Source organism: Gorilla gorilla, chromosome 4, assembly GCF_029281585.2.
Source record: "Gorilla gorilla gorilla isolate KB3781 chromosome 4, NHGRI_mGorGor1-v2.1_pri, whole genome shotgun sequence".
Taxonomy (NCBI): Eukaryota; Metazoa; Chordata; class Mammalia; order Primates; family Hominidae; genus Gorilla; species Gorilla gorilla.
Window position 1 is genome coordinate 119,927,611 of NC_073228.2, and position 24,782 is coordinate 119,952,392.

A 24,782-nucleotide genomic window follows, 5' to 3' on the forward strand; every position below is an offset into this window, starting at 1 on the left:
TGTCACTCACTGCAACCCTTGGCAGGGCACAGGGAGGGGGATCAGGAAGGGGCTATGGGCAGGGACTGAACCATGGGTTCCTCTTCTGCTATAGCTTCAGGACTCAGTTCCTATTCTATTGGAACCATGGAAGCTCTGAATTTTCCAGTGGGGCTGCCTAGAGGCACCAGGTGACATATCCTAGACATGCAGGAGCATGAGTTATACGACAAATTTTGATGAAGAAAAAAAAAATTGGAAAGAGTTCACAGACAATTTCTTTCTTCCACTCCCACGCCATGTTGTTCCAAGACACAGTGATTCTGAATAGCCTCTCTGGAAATATCCCAGAGTACTGAGAAATAAGCTAGGTTTTGAAGCTGTAACCAGTTCGATAACATGCCACCCTGTATTTGCTTTCTCCCTACCTTTCCTTAGTTTCCCTTTTGCCTGCATTCCTACTCCCTTGCAATTATAGTTCCCAATGAAGCATGTATAATAAGTAGGCTTGTTTTCTAGAAAAGTCAGGCTAATACAGAATGTAATAAAAAGTGGACTTCATAAAAGTTTGCAAAGGATATTTTACTTGGCTGGCAAGATGGCCGAATAAGAACAGCTCCAGCATGCAGCTCCCAGCCAGACCAACGCAGAAAGTGGGTGGTTTCTGCACTTCCAACTGAGGTACAAGGTTCATCTCATTGGGACTGGTTAGACAGTGGGTGCAGCCCACAGAAGGTGAGCAGAAGCAGGGTGGGGCATTGTCTCACCCGGGAAGTGCAAGGGGTCAGGGAACTCCCTTCCCTAGCCAAGTGAAGCCTTGAGGGAAGGTGCCATCTGGCCCAGATACTACGCTTTTCCCAGGGTCTTCACGACCCGTAGACTAGGAGATTCCCTTAGGTGCCTACACCACCAGGGCCCTGGGTTCCAAGCACAAAACTGGGAGGCCGTTTGGCCAGACACCGTGCTAGCTGCAGGTTTGTTTGACTCCAGTGGTGCATGGAATGCCAGCGAGACAGAACTGTTTACTCCCGTGGAAAGAGGGCTGAAGCCAGGGAGCCAAGTGGTCTAGCTCAGTGGATCCCACCCCCATGGAGCCCAGCAAGCTAAGATCCACTGGCTTGAAATTCTCACTACCAGCATAGCAGTCTGAAGTCAACCTGGGACGCTTGAGCTTGGTGGGCGGAGGGACGTCTGCCATTACTGAGGCTTGAGCAGGCGGTTTTCCCCTCAGTGTAAACAAAGCCGCTGGGAAGTTCCAACTGGGTGCAAACTCACTGCAGCTCGGCAAAGCCACTGTAGCCAGACAGCCTCTCTAAATTCCTCCTTCCTGGGCAGGGCATCTCCAAAAGAAAGGCAGCAGCCCCAGTCAGGGGCTTATAGATAAAACCCCCATCTACCTGGGACAGAGCACCTGGGGGAGTGGTGGCTGTGGGTGCAGTTTCAGCTGACTTAAACATTCCTGCCTGCTGGCTCTGAAGAGAGAAGCGGATCTCCCAGCACAGCACTTGAGCTCTGCTAAGGGACAGACTGCCTCCTTAAGTGGGTCCCTGACCCCATGCCTCCTGACTGGGAGACACCTCCCAGCAGCGGTGGACAGACACCTCATACAGGAGAGCTCCAGCTGGCATCTGGTGGGTACCCTCTGAGACAAAGCTTCCAGAGGAAGGGGCAGGCAGCAATCTTTGCTGTTACGCAGCCTCTGCTGGTGATACCCAGGCAAACAGCATCTGGAGTGGACCTCCAGAAAACTCCAGCAGACCTGCAGAAGAGGGGCCTGACTGTTAGAAGGAAAACTAACAAACAAAAAACAATAGCATCAACATCAACAAAAAGGACGCCCACATAAAAATCCCATCCGAAGGTCACCAACGTCAAAGACCAAAGGTAGATAAATCCACGAAGATAAGAAAAAACCAGGCAAAAAGGCTGAAAGTTCCAAAAACCAGAATGCCTCTTCTCATCTGAAGGATCACAACTCCTCACCAGCAAGGGAACAAAACTGGATGGGGAATAAGTTTGATGAATTGACAGAAGTAGGCTTCAGAAGGTGGGTAATAACAAACTCCTGTGAGCTAAAGGAGCATGTTCTACCCAATGCAAGGAAGCTAAGAACCTTGATAAAAGGTTACAGGAACTGCCAACTAGAATAACCAGTTTATAGAAGAACATAAATGACCTGATGGAGCTGAAAAACACAGCATGAGAACTTTGTGAAGCATACACAAGTATCAATAGCTGAATCGATCAAGTGGGAGAAAGGGTATCAGAGATTGGAGATCAACTTAATGAAATAAAGCATGACGACAAGATTAGAGAAAAAAGAATGAAAAGGAATGAACAAAGCCTCCAAGAAATATAGGACTATGTGAAAAGACCAAACCTATGCTTGATTGGTATACCTGAAAGTGATGGGGAGAATGTAACCAAGCTGGAAAACACTCTGCAGGATATTATCCAGGAGAACTTCCCCAACCTAGCAAGGCAGGCCAACATTCAAATTCAGGAAATACAGAGAACACCTCAAAGATACTCCTTGAGAAGAACAACCCCAAGACACATAATCGTCAGATTCACCAAGGTGGAAATGAAGGAAAAAATGTTAAGGGCAGCCAGAGAGAAAGGTCAGGTTACCCACAAAGGGAAGCCCATCAGACTAACAGCAGATCTCTCTGCAGAAACCCTACAAACCAGAAGAGAGTGAGGACCAATATTCAACATTCTTAAAGAAACGAATTTTCAACCCAGAATTTCGTATCTAGCCACACTAAGCTTCATAAGCGAAGGAGAAATAAAATCCTTTACAGACAAGCAAATGCTGAGGGATTTTGTCACCACCAGCCTGCCTTACAAGAGCTCCTGAAGGAAGCACTAAATATGGAAAGGAAAAACCAGTACCAGCCATTGCAAAAACATACCAAAATGTAAAGACCATTGACACTATGAACAAACTGCATTAACTAATGGGCAAAATAGCCAGCTAGTATCATATGACAGGATCAAATTCACACATAATATTAACCTTAAACGTAAATGGGCTAAATGTGCCAATTAAAACACACAGACTGGCAAATTGGATAAAGAATCAAGACCCATTGGTGTGCTGTATTCAGGAGACCCATCTTGTGTGCAAAGACACACATAGGCTCAAAATAAAGGGATGGAGAAATATTTACCAAGCAAATGGAAAGCAAAAAGAAGCCAGGGTTGCAATCCTAGTTTCTAGCAAAACAGACTTTAAATCAACAAAGATCAAAAAAGACAAAGAAGGGCATTACATAATGGTAAAGGGATCAATGCAACAAGAAGAGCTAACTATCCTAAATATATATGCACCCAATATAGGAGCACCCAGATTCTAAAGCAAGTTCTTAGAGACCTATGAAGAGACTTAAGACTCCCACACAATAATAGTAGACAACTAAAAGGACTTTTCATGGACATAGATGTCTATATTCCAGAGAATGCAGAAATATCTTGGGTGAGGTTCTCATTTGAGGTGTGAAACTATTCACAGCATCACGCCTTTACAGAAACGTGGTAATAAGTAATCAGCCCATCATTGAAAATGAAGAGCATTAGAGTGAGTGGCTTCTGTGTCTACTGGAGACTTGCTTTTGTGAAAACCTAAGAGGTCTGGGTTTTGTTTTCTAAGGAGGGTAGAATGTTTCTTTTACATACGTATCACATTATTTAAATCTCATTAAGATCCAAGGGAGCAGACATTATTCTCATCCCCATTACAGATTGGGAATAAGAAACTTGTTGAGGTTAAGTACTTTGTCCAAGGTTACATGGATTTGGGATTTGAGCCATCTTGATGCTCTTTTGCTCAAAATTCTGGCTATATATTTTTAAGGCAATCAGAGGGTGAACTTCATTAGGGATTTGAAACAGTTTTAGTTGGTTAGTGGTTCTACTTCAGGTAAGGAATCAAGACAAAAGGGAAATGATTCAAAGAATGAGGGAACTGGGACCCTTTTAAGTTGCAGATGAGGTCATCTGTGTTTGGATCAGAGACCTATAATTTATGTAGATTCACATACATCTTTTTCAGATATGCATACATTGGGGACTGTAGAGTGTTGTGGAACTAAATGTATTTGTATGTGTTCAACACACTGTATAATTGACTCAATTATCCATGTGGAGATTATTCAGATTTAATGTGCAATCTGGTTTCTCCTTTCAGTTAGGTTGTTCTTGGGCTGCTCCAGGAACTCCAACTAATTTAAATAATAATTTAAGTAAAACATAATTAGGAAGGAAAATTAAATTCAATTTTTTGGCAGCTTTTGAATATTCTACTGCTGAAACATAACTAATCCATCCACTATCTTTTAATTCACCAATGCCTTTTTAGTACCACAGGATTTTAGTGCTTTCTATAGATTATTGCAGTAGTTTCCAGGTAGCTCTCCTGCTTACCTCTTTCCATTTCAATCATCATTCTGCTGACAGCAACCTTCAAAAATCCAACTCCCACTGCAAAATTTCTTTGCTTCAAAACATTTAATGGATAGAAAAAACATTTAATGCCTACCCATTTCTCACCAGATTAAGTGCACATGCCACAACCAGTCATTAAAGGCTTTTTCTAGTCTAAATTCCTGTTCTTCAAAGGTCAAACCACCCTTCTACTCTACTGACCTGAAACACACAGCCTCACCCTCCACGTCTCTGCAGACCCACCGCATTTGCCACCTGCCCTAGGGAGCTTTTCCTGATCTTACCTCGGATGCCTTTCACTGCTCCCACATCTGAATTCCTTTAACTCACTCCATGTTTTTCTCAAAGGCAGACCAAGGTATTTATGCAAACATGGTGTCTCCCTAGTCTTGGATGAGGTCCTTGACATCACTCACTGCAGCGATTCATCTCCCCTACTCTGCAGTGTCAGACTCTAAAGAAGGGTGCAACAAATACTTGTCCATTTAGACTGCCGGCAAACCCTGAGAGCAGGAATTTTGGCTTTTTGTATCTCCAGTGTCTAGAACAGTGCTTGGTACACAGTAGGCGCTCATTCATTGAACGTTGCTGAAGGAATTGAACGTACATACTACAAGCCCTGCAGATGCAGATACAGGAGGGGTTGACGGCACAGTGCTTAGGGTGGAACTGGAGGCACCACCTCTCCTGAGGGGTGATGCGCCGCTTCCTGGGCAGGCTCGGGGGAGCTCGCTCAACTGCCTGCCTCTCTGTAGCCCAAACGCTGGAAAAAAAAATACTCACAAATCACCTATCCAAGTATGTACACACAGGCTCACTTAAACCCGCCCTATTAAAAAAATATACACACGCACACACCATTTATCCAAGTATGTACACAGGCTTGCTTAAACCTGCCCTATTAAAAATAATAATATATATATTTATGCACACACATACACACATATATCTATCCAGGTCTGTACACAGACTTGCTTAAACCTGCCCTATTAAATACACACAGACACACACCCCTATCCAGGTATGTACATACATATATAATATATAAATATAAAGACATATATATGCACAGACTTAACTCCAACACGATTGGAGTGTCGGGAGGGCAACTGGGCTGCCCTCTCCGCCCTCCAGGACTGCGGGACAAGTCTCCCGGCGCCCGGGTCTCAGGAGCCCCGGAGCCCTAAAACGGCCCCTGCGCGGCTTGGGCCTTCCGGCTTTCCGTCCGCCGCGGCCATCATTGGCTGGGTTCGGCGCAGCTACCAGACGGCGGCAGTGCGAGAAAGCCGAAGATGGCGCTCCCGGCGGCGCTGATCCTACGGGAGAGCCCCAGGTAGCTGATCCGTTAAGCTCTTGCGGTAGCCGCGCCCAGGAAGGCGCAGATCGGGCTCGCACAAGGCTGTCCTTGCTGCCTGCCGCCTGGGCGCCGCGGCGGGCCCGGCTGGGTGGGGTGGGGTGGGGTGGGCTGCCGAGGTCGCGACGCTGCGTCTGCGGAGTGCGTGGGGCCGTGTAGCGCCTCTACAGTCACGGTGGGCCACCTGTGGGGCTCACAGTGCGCCTGGCAGCTGAGGTCTGTACGGAAGCGTGTGGTCTGCAAGCGTGGGGTCTGCGTCACTGTTCTCGGAGTTTGGTATCAGAAGTTCCCCGGTGCTGCCTTCAGTGCTGCCGAATCACGTGGAACGGTATTCCGTTTCCGATTTCAGTTCCGGTTCAGACCCTCTGGTGAGAAAGGCTCACGCTGCTGCTGGAGGGTCTTTAATAGCCAACATGTGTTAATACCCCCTTTTAAATCAGGATCGAATAGGGGACCGAATTTTTGGTTGGTAGCAGAATCTAGCCTGGCTTTGGTAGCATTTGCTTTTATTTGCATTTTAAACAAATTTTTAGTTAATTTCTACTTATGGTAGATAAAGTTGGTTGTCCATGGTAGTGATATAAAGCTCCCCTTTAACATTATTTAAGTAAAAAAAGACTCAATTTGTGAAAAAATAAGCAATAGTGCAGGTAGCGTGTGGATACAGAAAAAGTACTGAAGTATATAGGCAAAATAGTGTTCGTAAGTAATTTCTTTGTGCTTGGATTGGGCAGAAATCTTTCAGAAGAAAAGAGTTATTTTAAAGTTTTTCCTTCTTCCTGTATTCCTTTTGTTACCAGTGGAGGGTGTCCAGGTTCTTGGCGTCTTGAACAAAGAATTGGAGAAGACGCACAAAGAAAGCGAGGAAAGAATGAAGACATTTATTGAAAATGAAACTACCCTCCACAGTGTGGGAGCTGCTTGAGCATAGGGGCTGAAGGGCCCCTACAGAATTTTGGGGAATTTAAATACCCTCTAGAGGATTCCATTGGTTACTTGGTGTACTCCCTATGTAAATGAAGAGGATGAAGTAGTTACAAAGTCATTTTCTCCGCCTATGCCATATGGAGAGGACATTTCTTGTCATAGCTGAAGTGTGAATCAGCCTTATGTTCCCAGCCTCCTGACCCTATTTTCCTGCCTCACTTTGGTTCTGATCGCCAGTTTCTTTCCTCATACCAATGTCTTGGGGAACACCGCTACATCAGTAAACTGTATCCAATATGGTGCAGTATAGAATTGTTCTCATCACATCATTTAAAGTTGATTATTACAGGAAAGGTGCTGTGGCTCATGCCTGTAATTCCAGCACTTTGGGAGGCTGAGGCGGGCTAATCTCTCCCTCTTTTTTTTTCCTGAGAGGGTGTTTCCCTCTTGTTGCGCAGGCTGGAGTGCAATGGCGCCATCTCAGCTCACTGCAGCCACCGCCTCCTGTGTTCAAGCGATTCTCCTCCCTGAGCCTCCTGAGTAGCTGGGATTACAGGCACCCGCCACCACGCCCAGCTAATTTTTTGTATTTTTAGTAAAGATGGGGTTTCACCATGTTGGCTAGGCTGGTCTGGAACTCCTGGCTTCGGGTGATCTGTCCTCCCTGGCCTTGCAAAGTGCTGGGATTATAGGGGTGAGCCACTGCAGGACTGATTGAGCTCAGGAGTTCGAGACCAGCCTGGGCAACAGGGCAAAACTCTGTGTCTACAAAAAATACAAAAATTAGCCAGCGTTGTGGCCCGCGCATGTAGTTCTAGCTACTTGGGAGGCTGAGGCACGAGGATTCTTAGAACCCAGGAGGCAGAGGCTGTAGTGAGCTGAGATCGTGCCACTGCACTCCAGCCTGGGTGACAGAGTAAGACCCTATCTCAAATTTGATTATTATTGTAATAATAAATTTGGTTTTACAATTGAAACAGGGTTTTAAAATAACTGTGTGCTTAGTGACCCCAGATGATTTTGTACATGGTATTTGAAAAGTTATTTGCCTTGCAGTATTCTTTTATGTTTTTGGTGTAATTGCCGTAATTGCTATTCCTCTCCTCCCACCCCTTTCAGAGTTCCATTTTTGGGTTAAGTGTTTATATAAACGCTCTACTAAATTAAGGCTCTTCCCTGCGCAGTACAAGCTTTCCCTAGTAGTTTGGTTTGCCCAAAAGAAAGAGAAAATTTGCCAAATGGACCTTTTCAGCAGAAGTAATTTTGGGGGCATCTTTTTGGAAATGTTCCCGTTGCCCTGCCTTTTTTGCTGGCTGTCATCTGTTTTTATTTCACTCAGATTTACCATATAGCATTCAGAGTTGTTGGAATGAAAACTTATAGACAACTATAGAAAGTGCAGTTCAACTTGGAAAACTCATTTCAAAACTTTGTTTTATAATTTTGTTTAGCATGAAGAAAGCAGTGTCACTGATAAATGCAATAGATACAGGAAGATTTCCACGGTTGCTCACTCGGATTCTTCAAAAACTTCATCTGAAGGTTTGTATTTGTGTGTTTCCATGCCTTGTAATCTTCCTTCTGATTTAACTGAAAGTCTGATTATTTGGAGAACTTTTTGCAAAGCATAGTGTTCTCCAATATGTTTTTAGAGACGCTGGTTCTGTGGAAGATTTGGTAATGTTTCATGGTCAGAAGTTTGAGAAACTCTGTCTTCAATAAAGTTAAATTTTTTAAATTATGGAACTTTTCAGAGTATTTTATATGCTAGTGTTTGTGTTATGTATTTGAGGGTGATTATGGCAGGTAACATTTTCCAAATGTGTTTGACCTTGGATCTGTTTTATTATGGTATATATTTTGCGACTAAAGTTCTAAAAATATACTTTAGGGAAAAATTCTGATGTCTTGGTTTTATTTTTCCCCTTAAAAATAATTCTGTGGTGTTTTCTATCAACTGGTATTTAATCTTTCACTTAATTTTGTTTCTCTTTCACTTTTATTTTAAGGATATGGTTGTTTTGGACATGTGGATGCTTTGTAATTCTCTACCTGGCCCAATCCAAGTTAATTTCTTTATCAGGTTATAAAAATTTGATTCCATCTCATATCTATGGAGCACCCACTAACTGCTCTGTGCGGTGCCATGTATCACCGTCCATTGAGAACCAAGACTCTTACTCTTTCCTCTTGTTTTTCTTGGCCAAGAGCCAGCCTCAAAACTGTGCCTTTCCCCTTTGAAGTGTCTTTCAAATCCAAGTTCTCACAATTCTATGTCAAATCCTTATTACCTCTTTTTTAGATGACAATAGTTACCTTCAAGCTGGTTTCCCTGCCTATAGTCTTCTTGCTTTCTACTGCTTCATAATACTATGTAAATTACTTTCTAAATTTTTTTTCCTGAAACAAAGATGTATTATATTTTTTACAGTGTTCAAAGCCATCAGTGACTGTCCATTGCCCTATGGAGAAAAGTTAAAAATCCTTAACATTGTGTACAGGTCCCATTGTAGTATGGCTGCAGTCTACATTCTCCTCATTTTGTAAGTGCTACAGTTACACTGGATGGTACCCATTTACTACAACTTGCCATGAACTTTTTCAGCAATGTGTCTATGCATATACTCTCTCCCTTGCCTATAAATGTCCTTCTTCCCCTTTACGAGTAACCTGTTCATCCTTCAAGGATTTCACAATCTCAGTCTCAGCAGTTTGTTCTTTCTTCTGTGCTCCTAGTTCATTCTCGCTTGATTTTAGTACTGCATCATAAGTATTTGTTTCATGATTAGCAGGCAACCAAATCCCCAAACCTATTAATGTATCTTCCTCTGGTTTTAAATATCTTGAGGATTATGTCTTACTCATCTTTATGTTTCCCATTCCTAATACATTGCTACTAGTATAGTTGGCACTCAGTAAATGTTCTTGAAGTTAATTATTTTCCTTGCTGTGGAAAACACAAACCTAAGTCTTCTATAATATATTCCTTTTTCTAAGGAATTTGTGAGGTGGATGGAGAGAAAGGAGAAACTGCAATGATAGCGGCAACATTCTGTGGTATTTGCTGTTCATAAAGTTACATTGGTTTGTTTTTGACTGTTGTGGTGCTAATGGCTTTGTATTACTAACTCATCTAATCCTTACGGCAACTTGAAAAAATAGGTACTGTGGTCATCTCTGGTCATCTTCATTTTATCTATGAGGTAACCAAGATAGAGATAGAGATAGAGATCAGTTAAGTAACTTTCCCAAGGTAACACAGCTATCTAGTAGGGCAGCTTGGCTCCGTAACTCTCTCCCTTATTACACGAAACCTCAGGAAAGAGTATGGAACATTTCATAGATTGGCCCAAAAGTGAATGATGTGGGTGATACAGATATTCTGCTTTATTTCTTCAGCTGGTGGGTGCTTGCTTATGTATAAAAATATGGGACAAGAAACTCTTATACACATCTTTTATTCTTCACACTGAGGGAGTGGAGAACTTGCACAGAAAATTGTGATGTTAAGTTTGTCTTTGACACTCTCAGTCGTGTATGGAGTTGAGAATGGTTAGTATCTATCTTAGAGTTAACTGAGTGGCTAAAGCATTCCATGGAGGAGCTTGAATTCTTTGCCATCAGAGGTAGGGGAGTGGAGAGGAAAAGTGCTTGTTGAAAAGTGAAGTTACCGGTCCTGCTGGCGTTTAATGTCCAGGGACTTTTAAATAAAGAAACATATGTATGTGAATACTTGCCTGCTAAGAAGACGTCAGGAAAGGTCTAATTGTTTTTTTCCTGTACAGTTTCGGGGGATCTTCTTTTAGAGGGGCTCCTATTTTGATAAGGGCTTTTCAGTCAAGTTTGCAGTGCATTTCAGGATCTGCCTACTTTCATTTATGTATCCCGACTCCATCGAGTTGGCCTTTACCTTGAGACAGAATTCTTAGAATAGTGAAACTGAGGCAGGCAGATTGGTGAAGAGGTTTAGGGATTTTGTTGCCCCTGTACTGGTACTTTTATTTTATTAAGTTTGACCTGTTTATGGGCAGAAGATATGTATTTGTCCAGACTGGTTCCTTGGAATCCCAAGTGGGAATCAATATGAGGGAACTAAGACAACTTAGGTATAGAATGTGGGCATGCCAGATTATGGATCTGGGAGTCCTCTTTGGCCATCTTCTTGGCTCATCCTGGCATATACAAATACATGGAGATTTTGTTTCTTTGTTTGTTACAATGTGTGGAGGGTGCTTCTGGTATTTAACGTCCAGGGACTTTAAAAATATTTTACAGTGTTTAGGGCAGTCCTGCACAAAGACTTGTCTCATCCAGCATGCCAGCGGTTTGCATTGGGAAATGCTGATGGAAGTCAGGTGAACTTGCATAGCTGGGAACTTAGAAATAAACATTTGTGGCCTTTGCACGTCAAAAATAACTGTCACAACTCATGCAAAAAAAAACCTCATGTACTTGGCTCCATAGGAGAGACTTTGAGGCCCTCACACAAAGCCTGTTGAGATAACAGTGCTGTATATCTAGTTTTGAGAGGTCAGCTCTCTGGGTTCCTGACCATGGCAGACTAAAAATAGCAAACTGGGGGTTGAAGGTACTGTCATGGGGCATGTAGGCAGCTTCAAGAAATGACTGCTGATCATGAAATGAAATGGGAGAATTATGAAAATCAGACCCAAGAAACATAAAAGGACAGAAGTCTGAGATTTCTGTTTGCTCTAGTTAAAAATTATCCATGTATCTCAGCAGTTCTTTAGGATACTTGAGCCCCTTAGCACAGGGCTCTGATGCTTCTAATTATGACCTGCGTCACCACAAGATATTTGTTTAATTTATTTTGTTTACAAAGGTCTAGAAATGAGCATCATATGTTTTATAAATTTACATGCACATCAATTTCTTTTCACCATGTATTTTCCTTTAAAGTTCTCATCTCATATACGAATAAATGAATCTTCTGTCAAGTATGAATTTTGAATGCCTGAATGTGTGCTAATATAATAGATTGCTATTTGTATTATAGGCTGAGAGCAGTTTCAGTGAAGAAGAGGAAGAAAAACTTCAAGCGGCATTTTCTCTAGAGAAACAAGATCTTCACCTAGTTCTTGAAACAATATCATTTATTTTAGAACAGGTATTTTTATTGCATCAAATTTTCTAGCCATGATTTGTTTACTACATATTTGTATTGTTATGATATCTATGACATTCTGTCTTTTTTAATTAAAAAGTGTGCAAGACGGAAGCTGTGAATATATTTTAGTTAAGAATTTCAGTGTAAAAATATTTGAATATTGTAAAGTATTTAAATATGAATTGAGACTTCATTGATTTGAGACAGTTACACAAGATTTTAATTCATTGGTACTTGGTATAATGGAAAAATGGACATATTTTACTTAAGATATTAAATGATTTGGGGGATATATTGACTAGGATGGTAAGTAAGACATTTAGACAAGAAGTATTGTCATATTATGTGCTACTAAGCTGCCTTCTGCATCCCTTTTTCTCATCTAAATTCACTTCCTGATTTAAGCTCCTATTCAAGGCTCATCTCCTTTACTTGAGCTGTGACACCTTATACTTCCTTTATTTGGATTTTTAAAAATCCTTGGCTCATCACAGTAGAGCACATTGTTAGTCTTTCAGCAGTTCATATGTGTTAGTTATACCTCCTTCACCAGATTCTAATTTGTGGGGAGCAGGATCATATTTTTTGTGTATCTTATATAAGCCTACCACATTGGTGTGCTTAAAATAGATCCTCATAAATTCCTGTTGATTAAAAATAATACTTGTGAAATAAAAGTTTAAATAGTTTTGTAACTTCATGAGCATTTTAATGAACATATTAGGAGGACAAGCTACAAGTTATCTATTACAGCCTTACATACATTATAGATCACAAAGATAAATGTGGTTCTAATTTTTGGTGGGTGTTCAGTAGAAGAAAAGGATCATTGAGTAGGACCGCATAGCATGGTGTTCCAGAATAATGTAAGAAACAGAACAGGTATCAGTTTTAAAATTTTTTACAGCTTTTAATCATATATTATGTAGGAAATTGGTAGATAAGGTAATTTTGAGAAAGTGCTTCTGGGAAAAAATTTGTTAGTTGGGAAACAAAACTATTGTGTACTTATTTGAAATTATTAAGTGAAATAAATGAAATTTTAATTAGGGTACCATTTACATAGCCAAAGCAAAGAAGAAGTTTTTTGGTTTTTAAGTGGATTTAGGATTACTTAAAGCATAGGTAAGAATGAGAAAAAAATTCATCTTGAATAATTTAGGCCATTTAATCCTGAATCTTCCAGCCCTTGGTCGTGTATTTTATTATTTGTAAAATAACCAAAAATGTCGGTAATAGGACTATGAAGTGTTCTTTTGACTTAAGTCATTTAAAAATAGTTTTGTATTTAGTATAGTTTAAAGTTTCAGTATGAAGATGAGGGACATATGTAATTTTTTTTTCTTTTTAATAGGCAGTGTATCACAATGTGAAGCCAGCAGCTTTGCAGCAGCAGTTAGAGAACATTCATCTTAGACAAGACAAAGCTGAAGCGTTTGTCAATACGTGGTCTTCTATGGGTCAAGAAACAGTTGAAAAGTTCCGGCAGAGAATTCTGGCTCCCTATAAGGTATAGAACATACTATCTTAAATATGTTTTTCAATAACATATGGCATAAATTATTATACCTGAAGAGTTTTTAAAGTGATAATATTTTGTTGAGAGGTAGAGTCAGGCAAAAGAAACACAGATGCTCCTCAAATTGCAGTGGCCTTACATCCTGATAGACCTGTCACAAATTGAAAATATCGTAAGTCAAAAACAGGGTACACTCTAGAGAATCAGTTGTTTACCCTTGTGATCACATGGCTGACTGGAAACTATAGCTCGCTGCCATTGCCCAGCATCGCGAGAGAATATCGTACATATTGCTAGCCCAGGAAAATACAGAATTCAAAATATGAAGTATAGTTTTTGCTGAATACATATTGCTTTCACACCATTATAAAGTAAAAAAATTGTCTGGTGTGGTCTCTGACTTAAGTTTAGATTTTACAGTAGTGCAAAACTATTGCAATTTCGATATACTTTTACTTTTGATCTCTTCTTGGGCTAGTGATGTGTGGTACATAAGATATTCCTGTTTTTGGAGGCTTTTCAAGATGGCTGACTAGAGGCACAGGACACTTCTCCACAAAGAAGAACCAAAATAGTGAGCAGGTAATCACACTGTAAATAAAACATCTAAAAGAGAATGCTAGAGTTCAGCAGAGAAGTGACCGGAAACACCTGAGGAGAGGGAGGAGAGGTGGACAGCCTTGCTAGGATCAACCAGAAGCCTGGAGAGGCTCCTCAGTGTAGAGTTGGGGTAAGTGAGAGATCCCTAGCTGTCCACATTCTTGCTGCAGACTCCTGTAATCCTAACTGTGGGAGAGTTCTTGAACCCCATGGGCCCCGAGACTGGCATAGGATGCTCCCTGAAGTTCATGCAATGGTATTGCTCTAGAAAGGGTGCTCTTGCTGGGTTCCATGCTCCCCCTGAGTCTTAGGCAGCTGGAGCACGGCTCCATTTTAAGAGTCTAGTCCCTGTTAGAAACAGAATAATCTTAAAATTTGTATGAAACCAAAAGAGAACCCAAATAGCCAAAGCAATCCTAAGCAAAAAGAACAAAGCTGGAGGCATCATATTCCCTGATTTCAACTTGTATTACAAGGCTATAGTAACCAAAACAGCATGGTGTTGGTAGAAAAGCAGACATATATACCAATGGAACAGCATAAAATAGCCAGAAGTAAACCCATGTATTTATAGCCAACTGATTTATTACAAAGGTGCCAAGAGTATACACTAGGGAAAGGACACCCCCTTTGATAAATGGTGCTAGGAAAACTGGATAACTATGCAGAAGAATGTAATGGCCCTTGTCTCTCACCATGTAAAAAATCAACTCAAAATTGATTAAAGACTTAAACATAAGACCCACAACTGTTAAAATACTAGAAGAAAACAGGAGAAATACTCCAGGACATTTGTCTAGGCAAAAATTTTATGGCTGCCCTTCCTAAAACATGGACAAAAAAACCCAAAATAGACAAATGGAACTATATTAAACTAAAAATCTTCTGTACATTAGAGGAAACAATCAACAAAATGAAGACACAACCTGACAAATGGGATAAAATATTTACAAACTATTGACTTAGCAAATGATTAATATCCAGAATATACAAGGAACTCAAACATCTCAACTGCAAAGTAACTAATCCCATTTAATGTGGACAAAGGATCTAAACAAATGCTTCTTGAAAGATGATATATAAATGGCTAACAGGTATATGAAAAAATGCTTAAAATCACTAATTATCAGAGAAATGCAAGTCAAAACCAAACATGCCATATCATCTTACTCCAGTTAGAATGGCTATTATTAAAAAGAGAAAAAAATAATGGATGCAGGTGAGGATGTGGAGAAAAGGGAGCTCTCATATGCTTTTGGTGGCAATGTATATTAGTACAGCCATTAGGGAAAAGCAGTATGGAGATTTCTCAAAAAACTAAAATTAGAACTACCACACAGTCCAGTAATTCCACTACTTGGTATATATTCAAAGGAAAGGAAATTGGTATATTAAAGAAATATTTGTACCCCTGTGTTTGTTGCAACACTGTTCACAATAGCAAAGATAAGAAATCAACCTAAGTGTCCATTAGTGGATGGATGAATAAAGGGAATTTGGTATAATTACACACTGGAATAATATTCAACCATAAAAGAGAGTGAAATGTTGTTTGCAGCAACATGGATAGAACTAGAGGTCTTTATGTTAAGTGAAATAAGCTAGACACAGACAAGTATAACAGGCACTCACTCCTATGTGGGAGCTAAACAAGTTGATGTCATGGAGGTAGAGAGTAGAATGGTAGTCACCAGAGGCCGAGAAGAATGCATGGGATGTGGGGTCGGAGGGTGGATGAGTAGAAGTTGGTTAATGGGTACAAACATATAATCAGAAGTAATAAGTTTAATGTTTGATAGTTTAGTATGGTGCTTATAGTTGACATCAATATATTGGTCATTTCAAAATAGCTAGAATTAAGGAAGTGAACTGTTCTGAACATACACAAATGATAAATGCTCATGGTGGTGAATATCTTAAATACCCTGACATGATCATTACACAGTCTATGCATATAAGAAAATATAACACATCTCATAAATATGCAAAGATATTATGTATTGATTAACAAATAGGCTTTGTGTTAGATGATTTTGCTCAACCACAGGCTAATGCAAGTATACTGAACATGTCTAAGGTTAGCTAAGCTAAGCTGTGATGTTTGGTAGATTAAGTGTATTAAATACATATGTGAATTATTGTATTTTAACTTAACGATAGATTAATTGAGGCAGAAGCCCATTGTAAGTCAAGGAGGATCTGTATATTCTCTAGAAGTCCTCTGTGAGATATATGATTTGCACGTATTTTCTCCTAATCTGTAGCTTTCCTTTTCATTCTCTTAACAGTATCTTTCCCAGAACAGAACCATTAACTTTGATGAAATCTGTTGTATTTTTTTTTTCTCTTTTCATGATCCTACTTTTGGTTTTCTAGGAATTTGCAGCCTAATCATGACACAAATATTTTCTGTTTTCTTCTAAATGTTTTACATATTTATATTTTATGTTTAGATCTAAAATCCATTTACTGTTAATTTTGTATGACACATAAAGTGCAGGTCAGAGTTCATTTTTTTCTATATATGGATGTTCATTTGCTCCAATGTGATTTGTTGTTAAAATTATCATTTTGTCATTGAATTACCATGTGTTTGTCTAAAATCATTTGATATTTTTGTGTGAGTCTTTTTCTGGAATCTCTCTTTGATTTCATTGACCTATTTGTCTATGCCAATATCACACTGCCTTAATTATTATAGCTTAATAGTAAGTGTTAAAATCAGGTATTGTGAACCCACTGACTTTTTTCTTCTTTTTTGTAATTGTTTTGGCAATCCTAGTTTCTTTGCCTTTTCATATACATTTGAAAATCAGCTTTTGTATTTCTGTAAAAAATCCTGCTTGGGGTATTGATTGGGGTTGTGTTTAATTTGTAAATAACTTTATTGAGAAATGACTTCTTAACAAGTATTGAGTATATCTATTTATTTAGGTCTTCTTTGATTTCTTTTATCCGTGTCTTTTGTTTTCAGCATATCAATCCTGCACTTATTTTGTTAGGTTTGTACCTTAAGTACTTTTTCTTTCTTTTTTTTTTTTGTTGTTGAACTATTGGTAGTATTTTTCAAATTTTGTTTTCCAATGGTTTATTGATAGTATAGGGAAATACAATAGACTTTTCTATACTGATCTCTATCCTGTAACTTGGTAAATTCACTGATTAGTTTTAGCAGCTTTCTTATAGGTTTTTTGTGATTTCCTTTGAAGGCAGTCACGTTGTCTGTGAATAAAGACAGTTTTATTTCTTCCTTTTCAATCTGTAGAGCATTTATTTTTCTTGCTTTATTTTACTGACAAGGACTTCCAACATGATGCTGAATAGGAGTGGTAAGTCTGAATATCCTTGCCTTGTTCCCAATTTTAGGGTGAAAGCATTCAGGCTCTTATCATTAAGTAGGATGTTAGAAAATGCCCCTTTATTGTTTTCACTTCTCTACTTCCCTTTTTAAAAATTCTGTATTCTTACTACTTTCAAGTGTCTTCTATGTCATTGCTTCATTTTTTATCATTTTAAAGTCTACTTTTTCCTATATCCTCTATAGATTTTAAGCTTTCCATTTGTTTCCCTGCAATTCTTTTTTTAAGCCATTTTCATTTTTAAAAAAAATTCTTGGCTTTTTAATAGTAGCCTATTTTCTGTTTATATTTTTCCTATATTTTATACAGTCCGTTTTTTTCCTTGCATGTTAGTAGTCATAACAATTAAAAATATTTTTGTTTTCTGCTTCTAATAGTAAGTTACTTTTTAGTGTCTTCGTGACGAAAGTTTGTTTTTTTAAAAGTAATATTTTTCCCATAGTTGGATTACAGAAGCTTCTGTTTAAGAAATTAATTAATCATTTGTCATATAAAATATGCAAATAAGTTGGAAGGATGTGATTAATTGTACATTGTCCCATTGAGAATGCTGGAAATTATCTTTTGGTAGTTCTCGGTATATCATAGGATTGCTAATATACTATTTTAAAGTCTGAAATGCTTAAATAATATAATGATAACAAGCATTTATTGTGCTTATTGTGGGTCAAATGTTATAATGAGTTCTCTGTATCTTACAAAACCCATTAATAGTTCTAGTTTATATGTGTACTTATAAAATTGAGGCTTAGAGAGGTTTAAAAAGTTGCCCATGATTGTACAGCTAAGTAAGTGGCTGAGTTGGGATTTGACAAGAATAGTCACATTCCTAAGCTATTATACTATCCTAACACATAGATGTTAGCTGCGGAATTTTTCTGCATCAGGCATTATGCAGGGTGATTTATATAGTTGTTTGTATGTACTTCATATTAGTCCATTCTCACATTGCTATAAATAAACTGAAATAGGGTAATTATATAAAGAAAAGAGGTGTAATTTGCCGACAGTTCTGCAGGCTGTACAGGAAGCATGATGTGCTGGCATCTGCTTGGCTTCTGGGGAGGCCTCAGGAAACTTACAGTCATGGTGGAAGGTGAATGGGGAGCAGGTGTCTTTCATGGCAGGAGCAGGAACAAGAGAGAGAGGGAGGAGGGAGGTGCTACATACATTTAAACAAGCAGGTCTTGCGAGAACTCAACTATCACAAGAATAGCACTAAAGGGATGGTGCTAAACCATTCATGAGAAGCCTGCCTCCATGATCCAGGCACCTCCCACCAGGCCCCACCTCCAACACTGGAGATTACAATTGCACATGAGATTTGTTGTGGTCACAGATCCAAACCATGTCACATACCTTTTAAAAGTGAGGAAATAAAACTTCAGAAAATATTAGTCACTTTATCATATTATCCCAAGTGGTCCATGATGAAACTGGGATGAGGATTGGATCTGTCTATCTCTAAGTCTTATTCCTTTTATATCATGCTACCTCTGGCGGCTGTAATGCTATCTTTCTTTTTCATTCTGAGAACTGTTTAGGATACTGTGGCCAAAATAGCCAGATGTGAAAACAGATCATGCCATTTAAATTGTAACAAAAATATATTACACCGACTTATATGATGAAAAAAGGTGTACATGCAATGACTTTAACTGTTTTATGGTAACTTAGGGTCTTACCCACATAAACTGTGTGGTGCTTGCAGCAGAACACATGTTGGTAGTACAGTCAGCCCTCTGTATCCCTGGATTTCGTATTCATGGATTAAACTCGCAGCAGATCAAGAATATTTGGGAAACAAAAAATTCCAAAAAGTGAAACTTGAATTTGCCATGTGCTGAGTACTATGTTAAATCCACAGAAATAATGTGTTGTCATTGTATTAGTTATTATAAATAATCTAGAGATGATTTAAAGTATAAAGGAGGATATGTGTAGGTTATATTTAAATACTGTGTCATTTTATATGAGGGACTTGAGTATCTGCAGTTTTGGGTATCTGTAGGGGGTCCTGGAACCAGCCCTCGCTAGCTACTGAGGAAAGACTGTGATTCTGAATTCAAAGAGGGTAAGATCAATGAAATAACGTTAAAAAATCAAAAGGTGTTTATTTTTATTCCATTTTAAAAACTCTTTTAAGCTTTATCGAGGTATAATTGATAAACAAAAATTATGTGTATTCAGGGTGTGCAATGTGATGATTTGATAGCTGTATACATTGTGTAATGATGACCATAATCAAATTAATCAACATATCTATCACCACACAGTTACCACCTTTTATGTGTGGGTGAGTGTGTGCGTGAGGACATTTAAGATCTACTATCTTTGAAAACTTAAAGTAAACAACGTGGTATTATTAACTATAGTCACCATGCCATACATTAGATTCCCAGAACTTAATTTGCTTTATAGCTAAAAGTTGTACCCTCTGACCAGCATCTCCTCATTTCCCTCATACCTCATCCCCTGGCAACTACCATTCTAGTCTCTGCTTCAATGAGTTAAACTTTTAGAGTATGCATATAAATTAGCTCATACAGTGTTTTGTCTTTCTGTGCCTGGCTTATTTCACTTAGCATAATGCCCTCCAGGTTCATCCATTTTGTCACAAATGGCAGTGTTTTCTTTTTAAAGGTTGAATAATATTCCATTCATTATCTATTCATTTGTTGACAGACACTTAGGTTGTTTCCATATCTTGGCCATTGTGAATAATACTGCAGTGAACATGAGGGTGCAGATATCTCTTCAAGATACTGATTTCATTTCCTTTGCATATATACCAGTGTTATGCCCAGACCATTAGTTCCTTAAAGAAGACTACCAGAGTCCAGAGTCAAAGCCAAGCGGCAAGGATCTTTACTACAAGTTCGAACCTGGTCCTTCCATTCCACAGCGTACAAGAGGGCCTTGAACAATGCAAGTGTTTGCTTTTTATAGCCTGAGAGTTACAGGGGAACAAAGGAATTCTTTTGGTTCCCGCTTTTTCAGTAAAACTTTGAACGGCTGTCCCCTTATCGGAGACTTTCCTGGTGGTGTTTGTACTGGGCTCAGGAAGTTTGAGAGATATATGGCGATATGTGGTGAGATGGGAAGATGGGATGTGTTTGTACTGGGCTCAGGAAGTTTGAGAGATATATGGCGATATGTGGTGAGATGGGAAGATGGGATGTGTTTGTACTGGACTCAGGAAGTTTGAGAGATATATGGCGATATGTGGTGAGATGGGAAGATGGGATGTGTTTGTACTGGGCTCAGGAAGTTTGAGAGATATATGGCGATATGTGGTGAGATGGGAAGATGGGATGTGTTTGTACTGGGCTCAGGAAGTTTGAGAGATATATGGCGATATGTGGTGAGATGGGAAGATAGGATGTGTTTGTACTGGGCTTGTTTGTTTTGAGCCCGGGGCTGAGGAGTGTGCCTGGCTCCTTTCACCAGGAGTTGGATTGTTGGATTGTATGATAGTTTTATTTTTAATGTTTTAAGGAACCTCCATACTGTTTTTCATAAAGACTGTACCAATTTACATTCCCACCAACACTGTACAAGGGTTTCTTTCTCTCTACTGTCTTCCTAACACTTGCTGTCTCTTGTCTTTTTGATAATAGGTATTTTAACGATGTAATGTCATCTTGTATTATGCTTTTGATTTGCATTTCTTTGATGATTAATGATATTGACCACTCTTTTATATACCTGTTGATCATTTTTATGCCTTTTTTTGGTGGGGAGAATGTCTATTCAGTTCCTTTGCCGAGTTTTTAAATGGGTTATTAGTTTTCCTGCTATTGAGTTTGTGAGTTCCTTATGTATTTTGTATGTTAACCCCCTATACATGGTTTACAAATACAGGTTGGGTATCACGTATCTGAAATGCTTGTGACTAGAAGTGTTTTGGATTTTGGATTTTTTGAATTTTGGAATATTTGCATATACATAATGAGATGTCTTGGGGATGGTAAGCAAGTCTAAACACTGAATTCATTTATGTTTCAAATACACCTTATATACATAGCCTGAAGGTAATCTTATACAATATTTTAAATAATTTTGTGTGTGAAACAAAGTTTTGACTGTGACCTGTCATATGAGATCAGGTGGGAAATTTTCTGTTTATGGTGTCATGTTGGAGTTCAAAGAGTTTCAGATTTTGGAGTATTTTAGATTTTGGATTTTTGGATTAGGGATGCCGAACCTCTGTTTTCTCACATTCTATAGGCTGCCTTTTCATTTTGTTAAGTTTCCTTTGTTGTGTAGAAGCTTTTTAGTTTGATGTAATCACACTTGTTTGTTTTTGCTTTTGTTATGTATTTCATATCCAAAAAGTGATAACGCTGTTGGTGTCCTATCCAAAAGATCATTGCCAAGGCCAGTGTTAAGGAGCTATTTTTCCTGTATTTTTTTCTAGAAGTTTTATAGTCTCAGATCTTTCATTTAAGTCTTTAATTCATTTTTAGTTAATTTTTGTGCATGGTATAAGATAAAGGTCCAGTTCCTTTTTTTTTTTTTTTGCATGTAGATTTTCAGTTTTCTCAGTACCATTAGTTGAAAAGGCTTTTTCCCATGGTGTATCCTTGGTGCCCTTGTCAAAGACTGGTTGAAAGACACTTCTTTTTATCTTTTATTGTTTAGATCTAATAAATGAGAGGGCCAATTGAAAAAAAACTTGATATTAATAGCTTTTTGCAGAATATGATTGAAGGGATTTTAAAATTTCGTCTCATCTCACTTTAACATGTCTGTTTTTTTGCCATTTATTTATTTTTCTTTGTATAAATTCATGGTGTACAACTGAAATTTTGTTACATGCATAGATTTCATAATGGTGAATTCAGGACTTTTAGGTAATTTCTCATTATCCACCCTCGCAGCATCTCCTCTCCCTTCTGAGTCTTCATTGTCTATCATTCCACTTTTTGCATCCATGTGTACACATTATTTAGCTCCCACTTATGAGTAAGAATATGCAGTATTTGTCTTTCTGTGTCTGACTTGTTTCACTTAAGATAATGGCCTCCAGTTTCATCCAAGTTGCTGCAAAAGATATGATTCTGTTCTTTTTTATGGCTGAATAGTGTTCCATTGTCTATATATACACACCATATTTTCTTTATCCAGTCATCCATTGATGGACACTTAGGTTGATCCCATATTGTTATTATTGTGAATACTGTGATAAACAGGAGTGCAAGTACCTTTCTAATACACTGATTTCTTTTCCTCTGGGTAGATGCCCCATTGAGGGATTGCTAGATTGAATGTTAGTTCTAGTTTTAGTTATTTGAGAAATCTCTATACTGTTTTCCATAGAGTTCCCTTTTCTATACTATTTTCCATAAGAGTTCTCTTTTCTCCACATCCTTGTTAACATCTATTATTTTTTAACTTTTTTATTTTTTATTTGTTTATTTATTTACTTATTTTGAGACGGAGTCTTGCTCTGTCACCCAGGCTGGATTGCAGTGGTGTGACCTCGGCTCACTGCAACCTCCGCCTCCCGGGTTCAAGAGTTTCTCCCCCCTCAGCCTCCTGAGTAGCTGAGATTACAGGTGCACACCACCATGCCCGGCTAATTTTTGTATTTTTAGTAGAGATGGGGTTTCACCATGTTGGTCAGGCTGGTCTCGAACTCCTGATCTTGTGATCCGCTTGCCTCAGCCTCCCAAAGTGTGGGCTTACAGGCTTGAGCCACGGTGCCCGGACTTTTTTCACTTTTTAATAGCCATTCTGACTAGGGTAAGATGATAGCTCATTGTGGCTTTGATTTGCATTTCTCTGATCAGTGATGTTGAGCATTTTTAAATGTATCTGTTGGCCATTTTTATGTCTTCTTTTGAAAAATGTCTATTCATGTCCTTTGCCCTGTGCCCACTTTTTAATGGGATTATTTTTGTTGTTGTTGTTCAGTTGTTTGGGTTTTTTGTACATTCTGGATATTGGTCCTCTGTCAGGTGCATAGTTTGCAAATATTTTCTCCCATTTTGCAGGTTTTCTATGTACTATGTTGCTTATTTCTTTTCCTGGGCAAATCTTCTTAGTTTAACCAAGTTCCATTTGTCTATTTTTATTTTTGTTTTCTGTGCTTTTAAGATCTTAGTCATGAATTCTTTGCTTAGAACGATGTCCAAAAGATTTTTCGCTAGGTTTCTTCTAGTATTTTAAATTTCAAGTATTCCATTGAAGTCTCTTAATTCATCTTGAGATTTTTTTTATATGATCAGAGACAGGGGTCTAGTCTCATTCTTCTGCTTATGGCAATGCAGTTTTCTCAGCACCATTTATTGAAAAGGTTGTCTTTTCCTCAATTTATGTTCTTGTTGACTTTGTCAAAGAACACTTAAATGTAAATATGTAGCTTTATTTCTGGGTTTTCTAGTCTGTTCTCTTGATCTATGTGTCTATCTTTATACTAGTACCATGCTGTTTTGGTTATTATACCCTTGCAGTTTAATTTGAAGTCAGAGAGTGTAAGGCCTCCAAGTTTGTTTTTTTTGCTTAGGACTGCTTTGGCCATTCAGGTTCTTCATTGCTTCCATATGAATTTTAGGATTGTTTTTCCTAATTTAGTGAAAAATGACAATGGTATTTTGATAAGGATTGCATTGAATCTGTAGATTGCTTTGGGCAGTATAGTCATTTTAACAATAATTCTATTTTTTATTATATTTTAAGTTCTGGGGTACATGTGCAGAATGTGCAGGTTTGTTACATAGGTATACACGTGCCATAGTGGTTTGCTGCACCCATCAACCCGTCATCTACATTAGGTATTTCTCCTAATGCTATCCCTCCCCCAGCCCCCCACACCCTGACAGGCCCCAGTGTGTGATTCCCCCACCCCTTATGTCCATGTGTTATCATTGTTCAGCACCCCCTTATGAGTGAGAACATGCGGTGTTTGGTTTTCTGTTCTTGTGTTAGTTTGCTGAGAATGATGGTTTCCAGCTTCATCCATGTCCCTGCAAAGGACATGAACTCATCCTTTTTTATGCCTGCATAGTATTCCATGGTGTATATGTGCCACATTTTTTTTTTAATCTAGTCTTTCATTGATGGGCATTTGTGTTGGTTCCAAGTCTTTGCTGTTGTGAACAGTGCCGCAATAAACACACGTCTGCATGCGTCTTTATAGTAGAATGATTTATAATCCTTTGGGTATATACCCAGTAATGGGATGGCTGGGTCAAATGGTATTTCTAGTTCTAGATCCTTGAGGAATTGCCACACTGTCTTCCACAATGGTTGAACTAATTTACACTCCCACCAACAGTATAAAAGCATTCCTATTTCTCCACATCCTCTTCAGCATCTGTTGTTTTCTGACTTTTTAATGATCACCGTTCTAACTGGCGTGAGATGGTATCTCATGGTGGTTTTGATTTGCATTTCTCTAATGACCAGTGATGATGAGCTTTTTTTCATGTGTTTTTGGGTGCATAAATGTCTTCTTTTGAGAAG

General features: G+C 38.8%; 1 protein-coding gene across 7 annotated transcripts in view; it reads left to right on the forward strand.

The window, feature by feature from the left end:
• Positions 1–5,076: 5,076 nt before the first annotated feature.
• Positions 5,077–24,782, forward strand: part of COMMD10 (COMM domain containing 10) — a 218,753-nt gene continuing 199,047 nt past the window's right edge. Inside the window, exons 1-4 of one of the 7 annotated variants that reach the window (XM_019028256.4) lie at positions 5,077–5,758; positions 8,158–8,248; positions 11,724–11,834; positions 13,189–13,344. In XM_019028256.4, the coding sequence (XP_018883801.1) occupies positions 5,718–5,758; positions 8,158–8,248; positions 11,724–11,834; positions 13,189–13,344 (399 nt within the window). In that variant the 5' untranslated portion in view covers positions 5,077–5,717. Of the gene's footprint in view, positions 5,759–5,946; positions 6,148–8,157; positions 8,249–11,723; positions 11,835–13,188; positions 13,345–24,782 lie in introns of those variants that run through there. The other 6 variants (XM_063706714.1, XR_010133920.1, XM_055387470.2 and 3 more) reach the window with 6 other exon arrangements.